The 13,097-nt window shown below is 50.0% G+C and overlaps 1 protein-coding gene across 1 annotated transcript; it reads right to left on the bottom strand.

Moving 5' to 3' along the window:
* Positions 1-2,338: 2,338 nt before the first annotated feature.
* LOC138491672 (zinc finger protein ZIC 4-like) lies at positions 2,339-12,869 on the bottom strand. Its single transcript, XM_069618314.1, has 2 exons — positions 7,549-12,869; positions 2,339-3,370 (listed from the first exon to the last, which is right to left on the bottom strand). The coding sequence occupies exons 1-2, from the start codon at positions 8,714-8,716 to the stop codon at positions 2,934-2,936; spliced, it is 1,605 nt and encodes a 534-aa protein (XP_069474415.1). The 5' UTR covers positions 8,717-12,869; the 3' UTR covers positions 2,339-2,933.
* Positions 12,870-13,097: the final 228 nt, after the last annotated feature.

Below are 13,097 nucleotides of genomic sequence, written 5' to 3'. Positions count from 1 at the left end.
TGCAGAATTGCCATCAATAGGATATATTTATAACACGCTAAATACCCAGAGGTTTCTAAGCGCGACCCGGGGATAGAACCTGTGTTGCTCCGTGTCATCTTGCTTCCAAGGTGAGCACGTCGCCCCTGAGCTATCCTCCCGAGCATCATGGCGTTCTGTGTGTTTATGATGTGGGTGAGGGGATAGATCTGCCCTGATCTTTCCATCTCACAGTGCCAACTCTATACTCTTCAAAATTGTTGGATGGTCTGAATATGCGTTTTCTTGAAACTCAAGCGCCAAGTCAACAGAACGGTGCAGCTAAACTTCTGGGCCGTGTATTGTTGCAGCCCTAAAGCTGTACACATTATAAACATGCTGTGCTTGTGCTTTGTGTCCTGCACGCTGTTCCAGAAGTCTTACTTTGGGAACCTTAAGAAAAGTGTGCAAGGCGCCTTTCACGCCACGCAGGCATGCACACATATGCTCGCAAACACACGAAGGTGAGCTATCGTTGTACCATAAATGAGGGGATAGTAAAATGCGAAGCTGACCCGAAACCAGAGGTCACTGGCAATGCGCCTTAACTCGCTGCCTCAAATGAAGTGTGCCTACTTTGAAGGCATGTGCCAATGGCACAGCTCAGTGCCACGGTAATCCTAACGTGGTATGCTGGTGCACCATTCAACTCGCAACCCTGCCGCTCCCCCCTTCGCCCCCATCCGTTCAAAAAAAAAGGGGGCTCTTTGAGGAGCCCAGGCCTGGTTAAACCTTCGCCTTTTCTTTCCCTTAAAAACCCTGTCCTAGCCTTTAGAATCTAGCCATCAAATCAAAGGACATTCTCTGGTCACCGCTGAATGATTATGCAAAAGTTAACTGGCGCCTCGACTCAGGCGGCGCCTTCTTTGTCGACATTAGTATCAATTTTGTGTGTTATGATGGCGAGCATTGGTCAATTCCCGTGTTTTTTCTATACGGGAAATTTAATGGGGATGCTTTAGGGCGCGTAGAACAAAAACACAATATCTGTGATTGTATACACGTGGGGGGGTAGGGGGCTGCCGCAGACGTAAATATTATGTCCGATGAAAGGACTGGAGAGATTCCAGACTGAGCTTTTCAGTATTTAAGTATGACTTGCCTCGCGCCATAGAAATCTTAACTTACCATGAAGATGCACCGTTGGGAAGAAATGCGTCTTTGTGGAAGGCGCCCTTTGATGTCGCAGGCGTAATATACAAGGCTTTCAGCTGCGGCTGTCTGCATCACCTTGGGAGCCAGGGGGTGGGCGTCTGTAACAAGCAAATGAAAAATTAAAGGTGATTAGCCCATAGAGCCAAGCAGTTTTGTGAAGAAAAAAAATGAAAGAACTAAGGCGAAATGAGGGAAAGACGTCGTCTGCAAATGCCAGGCGTCCTTTGAGTCGCTGGCCGAGGCAGAAAGGCCTGTGTGAGAAACGTGCCAGCGCGATTCCAGCACATCTTTAAAGTCAGCGTAAATCCGATGGAATAAACCGCCCATAGGCTCGGGGACGCACGCAGGGCGCTCTTTCCGCCACGTCTGAAAACACCGCCCGGGCGACGTAAACACGCCTGGGAGCAGAAGAGTAGGAACGTGCATGAAGTAGAAGGCCGCGTCTTTTGCCAGTAGTTGTAGGAGACATTTTGGAATGGAAATGAGTTGTATCTGGATTATTTATATCTTCTACAGCTGTCCGGGCTTTGGGGGTGGGGGGCGGGGTGGGGGGGGGGGATATCGAAGATTAATCCCGCTTTAAATTTTGCACAGCGGCCCGATTGTTCGGTCGGTGCAGGGCGCAGATCGACCGCTGGGACTTAGCTGGAAAAAAAAGAAAGGGAATTGTGAAACCCCGCCATCCAGTCTATTTCCCCGCGACTGGCTCGGAAAATCCAACGTGTGAAACGCATTGTCCGGCGCCTCTGACAAAAAGCACACATTTAGGTGTGGAACAATTTCATAGGCACAAGGCTGAACATTCTAAGTAACACTGTAGCTGCTTTAGAAAGACGTTGCTTGAAGCGGTGCGTCACCTACGCAGTATTTTATTCGCAAATTGAGCAGAGTCTGCGGCATGAGACACGTACTAGTTTCGAAAGAGACGTCGTGAGGGCCAGACCATCACATCCGAAACTGAACACTTTTAACACTTCAAACATACATGTGCATTCATTTAAAGCTGAATAATGACTTGTGGCACAACCGTTATCAACTGCATGCGAGGATCCCACGCCCCTGCCCCCACCATTACTTGCTGTTAATGCTCGCGTATCAATATAGTCCTTAATGAACAACATATGATAAAACACATATTAGAGTAAGTTTGCATAGAAAGTAATGATTGCGCGTTTGAAGTGGAATTTTATTTGTGACAAATGGACACACAATATGAATACCTGGGTTGATGGTTAGAGTTTGCATTCGCAATACATTAATGGGGTGGATGGGGTCCTCAGTTATATACAAAACGCGAATAGATGTGTATGCTGTTTGGGGGTGGGGGGTTCCTCTGGTAAATGTGTTCGTCGATAAAACACTGTGGTCGAATGCCATCCTCCTTGTTCTGTACACTGTTTATAAATCGGTATTAAAACACTTTGGTTCCAAGATACAAAAAACGTGTAAAAGAGACGGGCTGTAAACAGATTGGAACAAGAAAAGACAACGAACCTATATGTGATCTACAAAAACAGGTCGGACCATGAAAACCGACTTAGAAAAAGTTCACTTGAAATGTTTTTTTTTGTTTTGTTATTGTTTTGTTGAAATCACGCCAAAATAATACAACATTGTTTGAAGGCGGTCCAGGCCACGCGTGGGTTGCAGTGGTGTGGGCCCTTTAAAGTGTAAGGTTCCATTCATGCAGTTGTGGAGCAGTGCTTCCAGTCCAAAGGTCGCGGTGCAGTATGACAGGGCACTGCGGGCCTGCCGCTGGTTTAGTAGTTGGGCCTAGGCTGGCAGTTGGCATACGAGGACTCGCCGGGCTCGGGGGACGGCGTGTTGCTGGGCGGGGTGGGCATGCCGCTGGCCCCCGAGCTCTGGCACACGTACCACTCGCTCAGGTTCGCCGCCTGGGAGGAGGTCAAGGGTTCGGAGTGGGCGGAAGCCGCGGGAGGGTCCTGGCCCGAGTCGGACGAGGGCGACACCAGGGAAGGGATGGAGGACTCGTAGCCCGAGCTCGGGGGCGGAGACTTGCAGTGCACTTTCATGTGTTTCCGCAGGGAGCTGGGGTGGGTGTAGGACTTGTCGCAGCCCCGCACTTTGCAGTTGTACGGCTTGTCGCTGGTGTGCACGTGCGAGTGCTTCTTTCGGTCGCTGCTGTTGGCGAAGCGTCTGTCGCAGCCTTCGAACTCGCACTTGAACGGCTTTTCCCCTGAAACAATGCAACAGTCCACATGTTACACACAGGCAGGGGCATTCGCTCGGTCAAGCCTGAAAACAAGGCCCACTTCAGGCGACATGCAAGGGAGTATGTACATGCCATGCAGAAATCCACCCACCGGCCTTTCTAACTCAGACTGGAACATTAGCAAGACCTCTGGGGCAGGCCTACCCTGGCCACAATCGATTTTAGAAAGCCTCAGCCGCTCACAACCTTTTCGTACAATAACATTCAAAATGGCCGCATACATGACATACTGCACGTGATCACCTCTGCACCCACCTGACTAAGGTGCCCTCAGTTTTCCTAAGCAGTGTTCCAGTATGGCTTGTGGAAGGGGGGGGGCACTGCGATTTTAAGCGAGTGTGTGCCTTCCCGTGTACACTTGATTACAGTTTGCAATCGTGTTTAGCTTGATTTACAAACGCGTTTTTCAATGGGACTGAGCCATTGTAAAACGCGTGCGGGAATCAGGCCCATTGTCTTAGCTGCGAATGCATTGCAACAATAACAGTCCTGCCTCGTCTTCCTGCACATGGCTGAAGAGGCAGGCACTCGAAGTAATAATTAAAAAAGCGTCACCCCTTCTTTTGCCCGCAAAATAGCTTAATCAAAATAAAACGACTATTTATGAGAACTGCAATTACCGCTGCGGCGGAGGGCCTGGTTTCAGGCCGTCGTGACGTCTTGCCAGTTAGGACAAGGGCCTTAATTATCACTAACAAAGCTCGTAGTGTACGATGCAGATGGTTGTTGTTGTTTCTCCTCGCCACGGATGACACGAAGAGACTTCGAGGGATGTATTTTTGCCATGTGCAGTCGTCACTTTTTTGGAGGGCGGCCAGCAGGCCTCGCCGCTTCGCCTCTGAAGCACAGACTGCGCTGAAACACAAGCTGGAAACTGTGTGCCATGTACATGGGGTGCCACTCGCCAGCGAGCTGGGTCTGGGGGTGGGAGACAGGTGGGGACACAACTCCAGCGCCTGGCTTTTAGCTGGGCTTCCTATGAGGGTAAAAAAGATACATGTCGTGCAACACTAAAACGCACTAATCTAATAACCAAACAGGGCAGAGTGGGTAATGGGCTGGCAACAGCCTTATTGCAAGAGACTACCGCCAAGCAAGTGTGTGCCTATGTAATTAACTGAGGTCTTGAGTTCACGACGGGGTTAACTCAAGTCAAAGCCTTCAGTGGGTCGGAATTAAATCATAATTCTTGTCGTATTTCGTTTCTTCCTCGCATGGCCCTACTGAACTTCATTTTACTCGCTGCATAAGACAGAATGACTGCTTTTGGGCTCCATTTTGTTAATAAACAATCCAACTATTCATACCCAAACCATAGGGTTTGGCAACATAATTCATCGGCGCAATTTATAAACACGTCACTGTGGTGTTCGCTTTGTGGTATGCCCTCATTGAAATTCATTTACCAGCTGTCCTCGGCGAGAACAGTCAAGCCCTTGGTTCCATTTCCGCTGCGGGTTTCATATAAAGCATTCATGCACACCTCCCTCTTGGGTGACATTACTTAACAGACACCCCAATCGGGGGGCAGGCTGTGTGGACATAGCTGCAGAGCGTGCACCTAGGCGCCTGTTACTGGAAGCTCGCCCCGTGACTGCCGCTCTACATAAAAAAACAGTTTGACCCTGGGCCACTTGCGCCGAGAGTGGCAATCAAGTGCCTGCGTGTCGAGCAGGCAAGCCGTGAGTTAGGAGACCCCGGGGAGCCCAGGCGCATAAACAATGACTTACACCCAGGTAAAGTGTGAACTGCCTGCCTTCATTTTTCAAGGCGTCCTGTCCTGTTCCAGCCACTCCGCGTCGTCCCCTCTCCTTAATAATCCGACCGGGGGAGTCCGCGGAGGGTACCCCTTTCCGCTTATTGATGTAGGTTGGCTTGGGGGCACCTTTCTTTCCTCGCATGCCGCACCACACCGAACACCTGCCCACGCACACATGCATGCGGGCGCGCGCACGCACACTCACACACACACACACATGCCTCGCCACACAAAAGACACGCAAGCACCTACCCACCACAAGCATGGACGACAAAGACACACGCGCGCGCATAACACAAAATACACGCTTCACACCTTTCCGCACACAGCGCACACAAATTGCACCAAACAATGCCACAACAAAGACACGCGCGTATAAAACCATGCACGCCCAAGTCATAGCGATTTGGTAGATTTACGTAAGCCCCTCGCCTTAGTGCGTGGCTCTTTTCACAAGTGAACATTCAAACAGCCGGTCTTTTGGGAACAAGTTGTGCTTCCACTGTTTTATTTTTTATTTTGTACTTGTAATGTTCGCAAAGTCATTTGGTGTAACGGTTCTGTGGCATGCAGTCTACTGATACAGATGGTAATAGTGAAACGTTTGACCGTAATTTAAAACTGAGCCCTGAAGCAGCACTAAACGTGCGAAACACGTGGTAACTCACAAGTGCTGTCTAATTGCCAAACAATTTTGCATCAATACATATTAGGGAACACATCATATTTTAGCCTTATGGGTGTTGTCAACATAACAAGAGGAAGTGCGTCACACACCCAGGGGGCTGTTAGTATAACTGTTCAAAGTTCTTGGTATCAGGAGCAGCCTGGCCAACGCTGCAACTCTCCTGCGCATCTCGTCTCCCCGCCGGGGAAAGGCCATTGCTTAGAGCACGGTGGCTGCGTGTTTACTATTTCTGCAGCGCGTTTCAATATTGAACCAATGTTGGCTTTGCGCCCATTAAAACGCCATTTTAAATGTACACATGTAGCAGCTGACATCTCACCAAATCAGGCATCTTCATGCGTAGGCTGCGTCATATTTTGGGAGAGTCGGGCACGTGCATATCTGGCAAGTGTTTATTTGTACAATCCTCTTGGCTGTCTTTTTGTGCACCCCCTCTCCCCCATCCCCCCTTTGCACCTGTCGATTGACACACTGGTTTGTTTACCCTTTCCCAGAGCCCGCACTTTCATCTCAGGCCAGCTATATAGCTCAGGGCTGAAGAGGGGGGTTGGGGCTGGGGTGCAGAGCATTACCCCGAATGTTCTTCAAAAGCTCCTACTATAATTCAGCGTGCGGGGTTATACACGTGTCACCCTTTCCCCCAAATGTGCATTGTAAATTATGGAGAAAAAGCACACTCGTGCGAAAATGCAAATGTGCAAATACACCCTGCTTGGACCTAACATTAACAAGCCGCACGGCTCACGCTTCCCACTAGAGCCTGGCCCCGCCGAAGCTAGAGGCCAGCAGCTGAACAGAAATCCTGGCTTGTGTGGCGAGGAGTCCCCGCCTGGCCGCCAGGAGGAGTCTCTAATACCTGGCATCGTTCGCTGCCACTTCCACACTCTGTGCACGAGCGAACCGTCGCGTGTGCTGAAAGTACGGCCAGGCGTTGCACTCAGAGAGAAGAGGCACGGGGAGGCCACACGCAGCAACAACGTGCACTCGTCTGAGGCAAATCACAACCAAAGTGAAGATTCTCGCAAGTCTCGTCTCCAGTTGCATGTACCCGTTTATTGGACACGTCTCTGCTTCGAGAATGGATGATTGTTCGATGCCCGTCGATGTGTGTACTTTTCGAATATATTACAAGAACACACAAACAAGCATAAGCCGCTGCACTTCGAGTTTACATATACGTAGGCACGGGACGGCACTTTCACATGGCATGCAATTCATTAAACATGACTCATGCGCGTCGGTGCATGGACGTATTCGCTCACACTGTCTTCAGAACCTCACTGATATTATCGGCTCTTTTGGGCCAACCAGTTTTTTTTTCTTTTTCTGTGGATCACCATTTTAAGGCAGGCCGGTCCTCTCCACATTCTACATAGGCAATGAATCCCTTTCACATGTAAACATGGACCCACCTCAATGGTACAAAAAAAAGGCAACTGTTTCAGGTGTGCTTTCCAAAGTTAAACCAACTAAAAAGCAGTCTATATATTATCAGGGTTGGTGTGGGATACGATGACAATTTTCCAAGTCCAAACAATGATTCAGAGCCATTAGCAGAAGCACATGTGTATACCAAATAATTACACAGCACACACGCTATACATGCAGATGGGTAACGGTGTTGCTCATTGCCAAACAGCACGCCCAACACTGACAGGACTGACAAGATGCTAAAAGTCAAACTCGAATACTGACCTGTGTGAGTCCGTTTGTGTATTTTGAGGTTCTCCGACCGCGCGAAGACTTTCCCGCAGGTGGGGAAGGGGCAGGGGAAGGGCTTCTCGCCCGTGTGCACGCGGATGTGGTTGACCAGTTTGTACTTGGCTTTGAAGGGCTTGCCCTCCCGCGGACACTCTTCCCAGAGGCAGATGTGATTGGGCTGCTCGGGTCCCCCGACGTGCTCCACGGTGACATGCGTGACCAGCTCGTGCATGGTGCTGAAAGTCTTGGAGCAGAGGTTCTTGGGCGCCGGCCCCTCCTCGATCCACCTGCAGAGCAGCTCCTGCTTGACGGGCTGCCTCAGGTAGCGGAAGAAGGCGCCCGCGCCGTGGTGCGGGACCAGGTTGGCGTTCAGGCTCATGCCAGTATAGCTGTGCAGGGAGGAGGCGGTGGCGAAAGGCTCTGTCCTGGCGGCTGGTACTTGACTGAAATGCTCAGCCCTCGCGAACATGTCTCCAGGTAGCCCGAGCCGTATTTGTCCGTTCAGGGGGTGGCCACCTGGGGCTGCGTGTGCAGGCTGCTCGTGGACGCCGGAGAAGAGGGGGTGGTGGTGGGCTCCAGCCTCGGAGTGCGGCTCGGGACCATGGTGCCCGCCGTAGCAGCTACCTGTTGTTGAGATAAACATGCCGTGGTGAGAGTGGGGCGCATGCTGGGGCTCGGTCAGTTCCCTGCGCAGTAGGAGCTCCCTGCCCGCGGAAAGGACCTGCGCCGGGTGGGACAGGGCATAGGGGCCGGCAGAGCAGGGCTGAGGCGGGTAGAAGGCTGCCGAGTGCCCGGGGGCGGCGGCCTCTGCAGGGCCGGGAGCAGGGTGGTGGAGGCGCTGCTGCTGCTGCTGCTGCTGCAGGTGGCGGAGCTGGTGGTGGGCAGGGCTGAGTCTGAGGGCCGCGGGGCGCTGCTGCCCCAGGTGCTCGGCCCGGAGTGGCGGAGCCGGCCCCGCGTACTCCCCGGGGTGCGGGGGAGCCATGGCGTGCGGGTAAGCGCCGAACCCCGGGAAGCCTGTCATGCTCTGAGGGGCAGGATGATGGTGATGAGGATGATGATGATAGGGGTGAGCCCCCGCTGCCAAGTCAACTAATCTCAGCGACGGGCTGCGGTCACAGAGCGCAGGCTCCAGCCCCGGGCTCCCCCAGGCGTCAAAATTCATCGCCCCTAATCTAAAGTCACCTGACAGCGGGGAAAATAATAAAAAACAACTTTCTTTCAAAGTTTGTCAAGTTTTTTTTTCTTTTAATGCGTACGTGGGATCCCATACGCTTGAGAGGCAGCAGCAGGATACCTCGAGACCCTGAATAGAGATTCATGGGCGCTTCTACGGCCCAGAGAGTTGAACAATAACGCAGGGCTCTGATTGGCCGGCGCCGGGTGATTGACGTCACCGATGACAGCTCCCGCTGAAGCCTGAAAGGCATTAGCCGAGGGGAAGCGCCCACTGCGCCTGCGCGAAGCCCACGGGAATCAAAGCTCAGCCACAACACTGTCTTTAAATGCTGGGCTCTGGCGGCTAATCACCTTTGCTTCCGACGTGTTTCTGCATCTAATTCACAAAGCAAGAAGCCCTAGTTGCCTAGTAGCCGGCACGAGGGAGAGTAGGCCCTTTTACCGGCTAGGGTACAGTAAAAATGCAGGAGTCCTCTCTCTCCCTGTCAGAATGATGATTGCGTTTCCCGTCCCTCAATATTCGGGCGGCCCTTGGCAGTTATAGAGTGAGTGCACCGCGAAGTGCACACGTGTATAGTGATAATAATGATAATGATGTGTTATTTTTATAGCGCCTTAATCCAAAGCGCTTTACAGAGCACATATTTACATACAGCATGGAATACTCCATGTAGTGCAGTCTGCAGCCTTGCAGGGCTCATGCTCTCCTATTAGTGCTCTTTGCATTGAGCTCAAAACACGACCTCGGAGGTAAGGAGGGGCTTCAAACAAAGCACATTTGGGCATTAGTGATGAGAAATACTCACAGACAGAACTGTAAACAAAAACGGAGAGGGAAATGTGAGTGTGGGTGGGGGGATTTTGGGGGGTCCTTCCATGTACTGATGAACTCAACCCAGCTGTCATTGAAATTAAACTGCCCAAAGAAACCCAGGAATTGTCTGGCACGGAGAACCATGTTATGGGCCTGATTCACAAAGAGTTTTTAATGGGAAATCCCCATTGAAAGCGCGTTTTGGATCGCGCACACAGTGTGCACGGGTCTACACGTGTCTAGCTTTTTGGTGGCGTTGGAGCAGGCAAGGGTGCGCGGCAGAGCCCGGGCACAGCAGCCTGCAGTGCTGCCAGGTGACACTCAGTTCGCCATAACACGGCCGACCCCTGTGACGTCAATGCGTTATTTCTCGGGTGTATGGGCCGCGCGAGGTGAAACGCTGTGACGGCTGCATTGGAGGGGTTCCTCGCCTATTGACTGCACGCGCTTTGCTTGGGGTATATTTAGGCTCTGTAGCAACAGCTGGCGATGGGCATATCTTTTTTTTTGTGAATTCCAATTACGATTCGAGAATCTTATTCTGTGGATCGCCGCTGCCAAAATGAACGCGGAAATATATATTTATTTATATATTTTAAAAACACCGATTCGGGGGTTACGGGCTACCTTAGTGTAGGGGAGATTTGATTTGGAAACACTCAGCGAACACTGACAACGTGGGACTACAGCACCACAATATACCACCCTGGTTCCACTGCCACAATAAATCCAATTGTTTTAGAGACTCGTCTCGCCATAAGTTACCCTGCAGTTTCCAGAATACGTTGTTCGTTTTTAATGGTAGACGTGAAGCTGATGTCTCACTTGGTCATCGGCTTTTTTTCAAAGCCAGTAGTGTCTGGCGAAACCTTGAAATGGCTTCTCCTGCGTTGCCGGCCCTCCCGGAGTTCCCTTCTTACGCAGACAGCGAGGGCTGCAAATGGCGGAAAACAAGTCAAAGAGAAAATGTCCGCCTGCCAATGGCTGAACCTGGCGAGGGAAACGCAGAGGCGACATATTGAAGGGCCAGGCCCCCTCACAGCTGGCATCGCAACGCGCCCCTATCCTAGCTCCAACGAGCGTGTAGCGCCTGATTTACAAAGGTGTTTTTTCAACGGGGCTTCCTATTAAAAGAACGCCTTTGTAAACCAGGCCCATAACTGTTCCTCAATTACAATACCGGGATTTCTCTGGAGTGTGTGCACAGGGGACTATTTACTAACCTCTCTTTTATTCTAACATACTGCCTTACTAATAATATATACTTTTAGACTCACATGAGAGATGGTCTGATAAACGTCCCACGCATGAAGAATTCAGCCGCCTTCATGCTCGGCGAGGGTGCTGCGGCAGAGAGGCTCAAAAGAAGTCATCTTTAATGGGGCCATGAAAGCAGCGTTAATGGGAACCACTCCTGCTCTATGGGGGTTAGCAGACAGGAAATGGCCGGCTACCCAACTGAGGCGGGGAGCATGTGTGAGCAACTGCATTGGTAACGATTGGGTCCATGCCTGTCTGTGCATCTATCTATGCATCTATCCGCCTATCTATCTCTGTATAGCTGTGCATCTATCTATCCCTCTATCTGTGCATCTGCCTACACATGTATGCATCTATCTACCTATATATCTCTGTATAGCTATGCACCTCAATGTGCATCTATCTGGCCATGCATCTGTGCATCGGCCTATCGACCTATCCCTCTAAATGTGCATCTATCTTTATATCTATGCGTCTATCTACCTATCTATCTCTATATAGCCAATAGTTATGCATCTATCTTTGCATCTATCTGTCCATGTATCTGTGCATCGATCTATCTATCCTTCTATATGTGCATCTATCTGTATATCTATGCACCTATCTGCCTATATGTCTGTATAGCTATGCATTTATCTATGCATCTGTCTGTGCATCGATCTGTGCATTGGTCTATCTATCCCTCTATCTGGGCATCTACCCACATATCTATGCATCTATCTACCTACCTATGTCTGTATAGCCATGCATCTATCTTTGCATCTATCTGTCCATGTATGTGTGCACCAGTCTATCCCTCTATCTGTGCCTCTACCTACATATTTATGCAACTATCTATCTATATATCTCTATATAGCTAATAACTATGCATCTATTTTTGCATCTATCTGCCCATGTATCTTTGCACTGGACTGTCAATGTATCCCTCTATATGCATTTATCTTCATATCTATGCACCCATCTACCTGTCTATCTCTGTGCAGTTATGCCTCTATCTATGATTCTATCTGTCCATGTATCTGTGCATCGGCCTAGCTATCCTTCTATATGTGCATCCATCTTTATATCTATGCACCTATCTGCCTATATGTCTCTGTATAGCTATGCTTCTGTGCATCTGTCTGTGCATCGATCTGTGCATTGGTCTATCTATCCCTCTATATGTGCATCTACGCACATATTTATGCATCTATCTATTATCTATCTATCTATCTATCTATCTATCTATCTATCTATCTATCTATCTATTTCTGTATAGCTATGCATCTATCTATGCATCTATCTGTCCGTGTATCTGTGCATCGGTCTTTCTATCCCTCTATCTGTGCACCTACCCACACATCTATGCATCTATCTACCTATATATCTCTATATAGCCATGCATCTATCTTTGAATTGATCTGCCCGTGTATCTTTGCACTGGACAATCAATCTATCCCTCTATATGTGCATCTATCTTCATATCTATGCACCCATCTACCTATCTATCTCTGTGCAGTTATGCTTCTATCTATGCAGCTGTCTGGCCATGCACCTGTGCATCGGCCTGTCGATCCTCACCCAGCGTTCTATGGATGTATCTATAGATTTATGCATCAATCTATCGGTATATGTATCTGTCTACCAATGCACAGATCTATCTGGCTATCTATGTAGCTATATATGCATCTATCTATGTCTCTGTACCTATCTCCCATCCACGCACTAGCTGGCCTTTCGATCGCCTAGTCCCTCTTACTGGTAAGAATACACGGAACACCACTTTAACGCATGGACACGTGTTTAGGTGCCCGTATGCATTCCCTATCCCGGCCACCCTGATTTTAGAAGTATGGCCCGGCTGACAGGACGCCATGATGTGTTGGGCGAGCGCCTCGTGGTGGCCATCCACTCCCTCCCACACACTCAGGACTGAAAACCACGGTCTTCGGCCACGTCCCGCACGCTGCAGTAGGACAGAGACCCAGAAGTGTGGCGAGAAACAGGTGACACCGCCACGTCTACACACACGTTCCCAATGCGAACTGGATTCGAGGCATTTATCACAGCGGTATCTAGTGATGATATGTTAATGGATGTGGTGTGTGTGTGGGGGGGGGGGGGGGGGTTGGGGGGTGTAAAGCGGGAGAATTAGCCCGATTTACAAAAGCGTTTTTCCATGGAAAACTCCCATTGAAAAACGCCTCGAAAATCAGGGCCAATAGTCGTACATACAAATGCTACTCTCCAATCGAACCATGCCCCAGGTCTACTAATGGTAAAGGGCCCGATTCGTGGCTTTTTTGCACGGTTA

Source organism: Ambystoma mexicanum, chromosome 10 (assembly GCF_040938575.1).
Source record: "Ambystoma mexicanum isolate Mex_15411 chromosome 10, UKY_AmexF1_1, whole genome shotgun sequence".
Taxonomy (NCBI): Eukaryota; Metazoa; Chordata; class Amphibia; order Caudata; family Ambystomatidae; genus Ambystoma; species Ambystoma mexicanum.
This window is presented reverse-complemented; position numbering and strand designations above follow the sequence as displayed.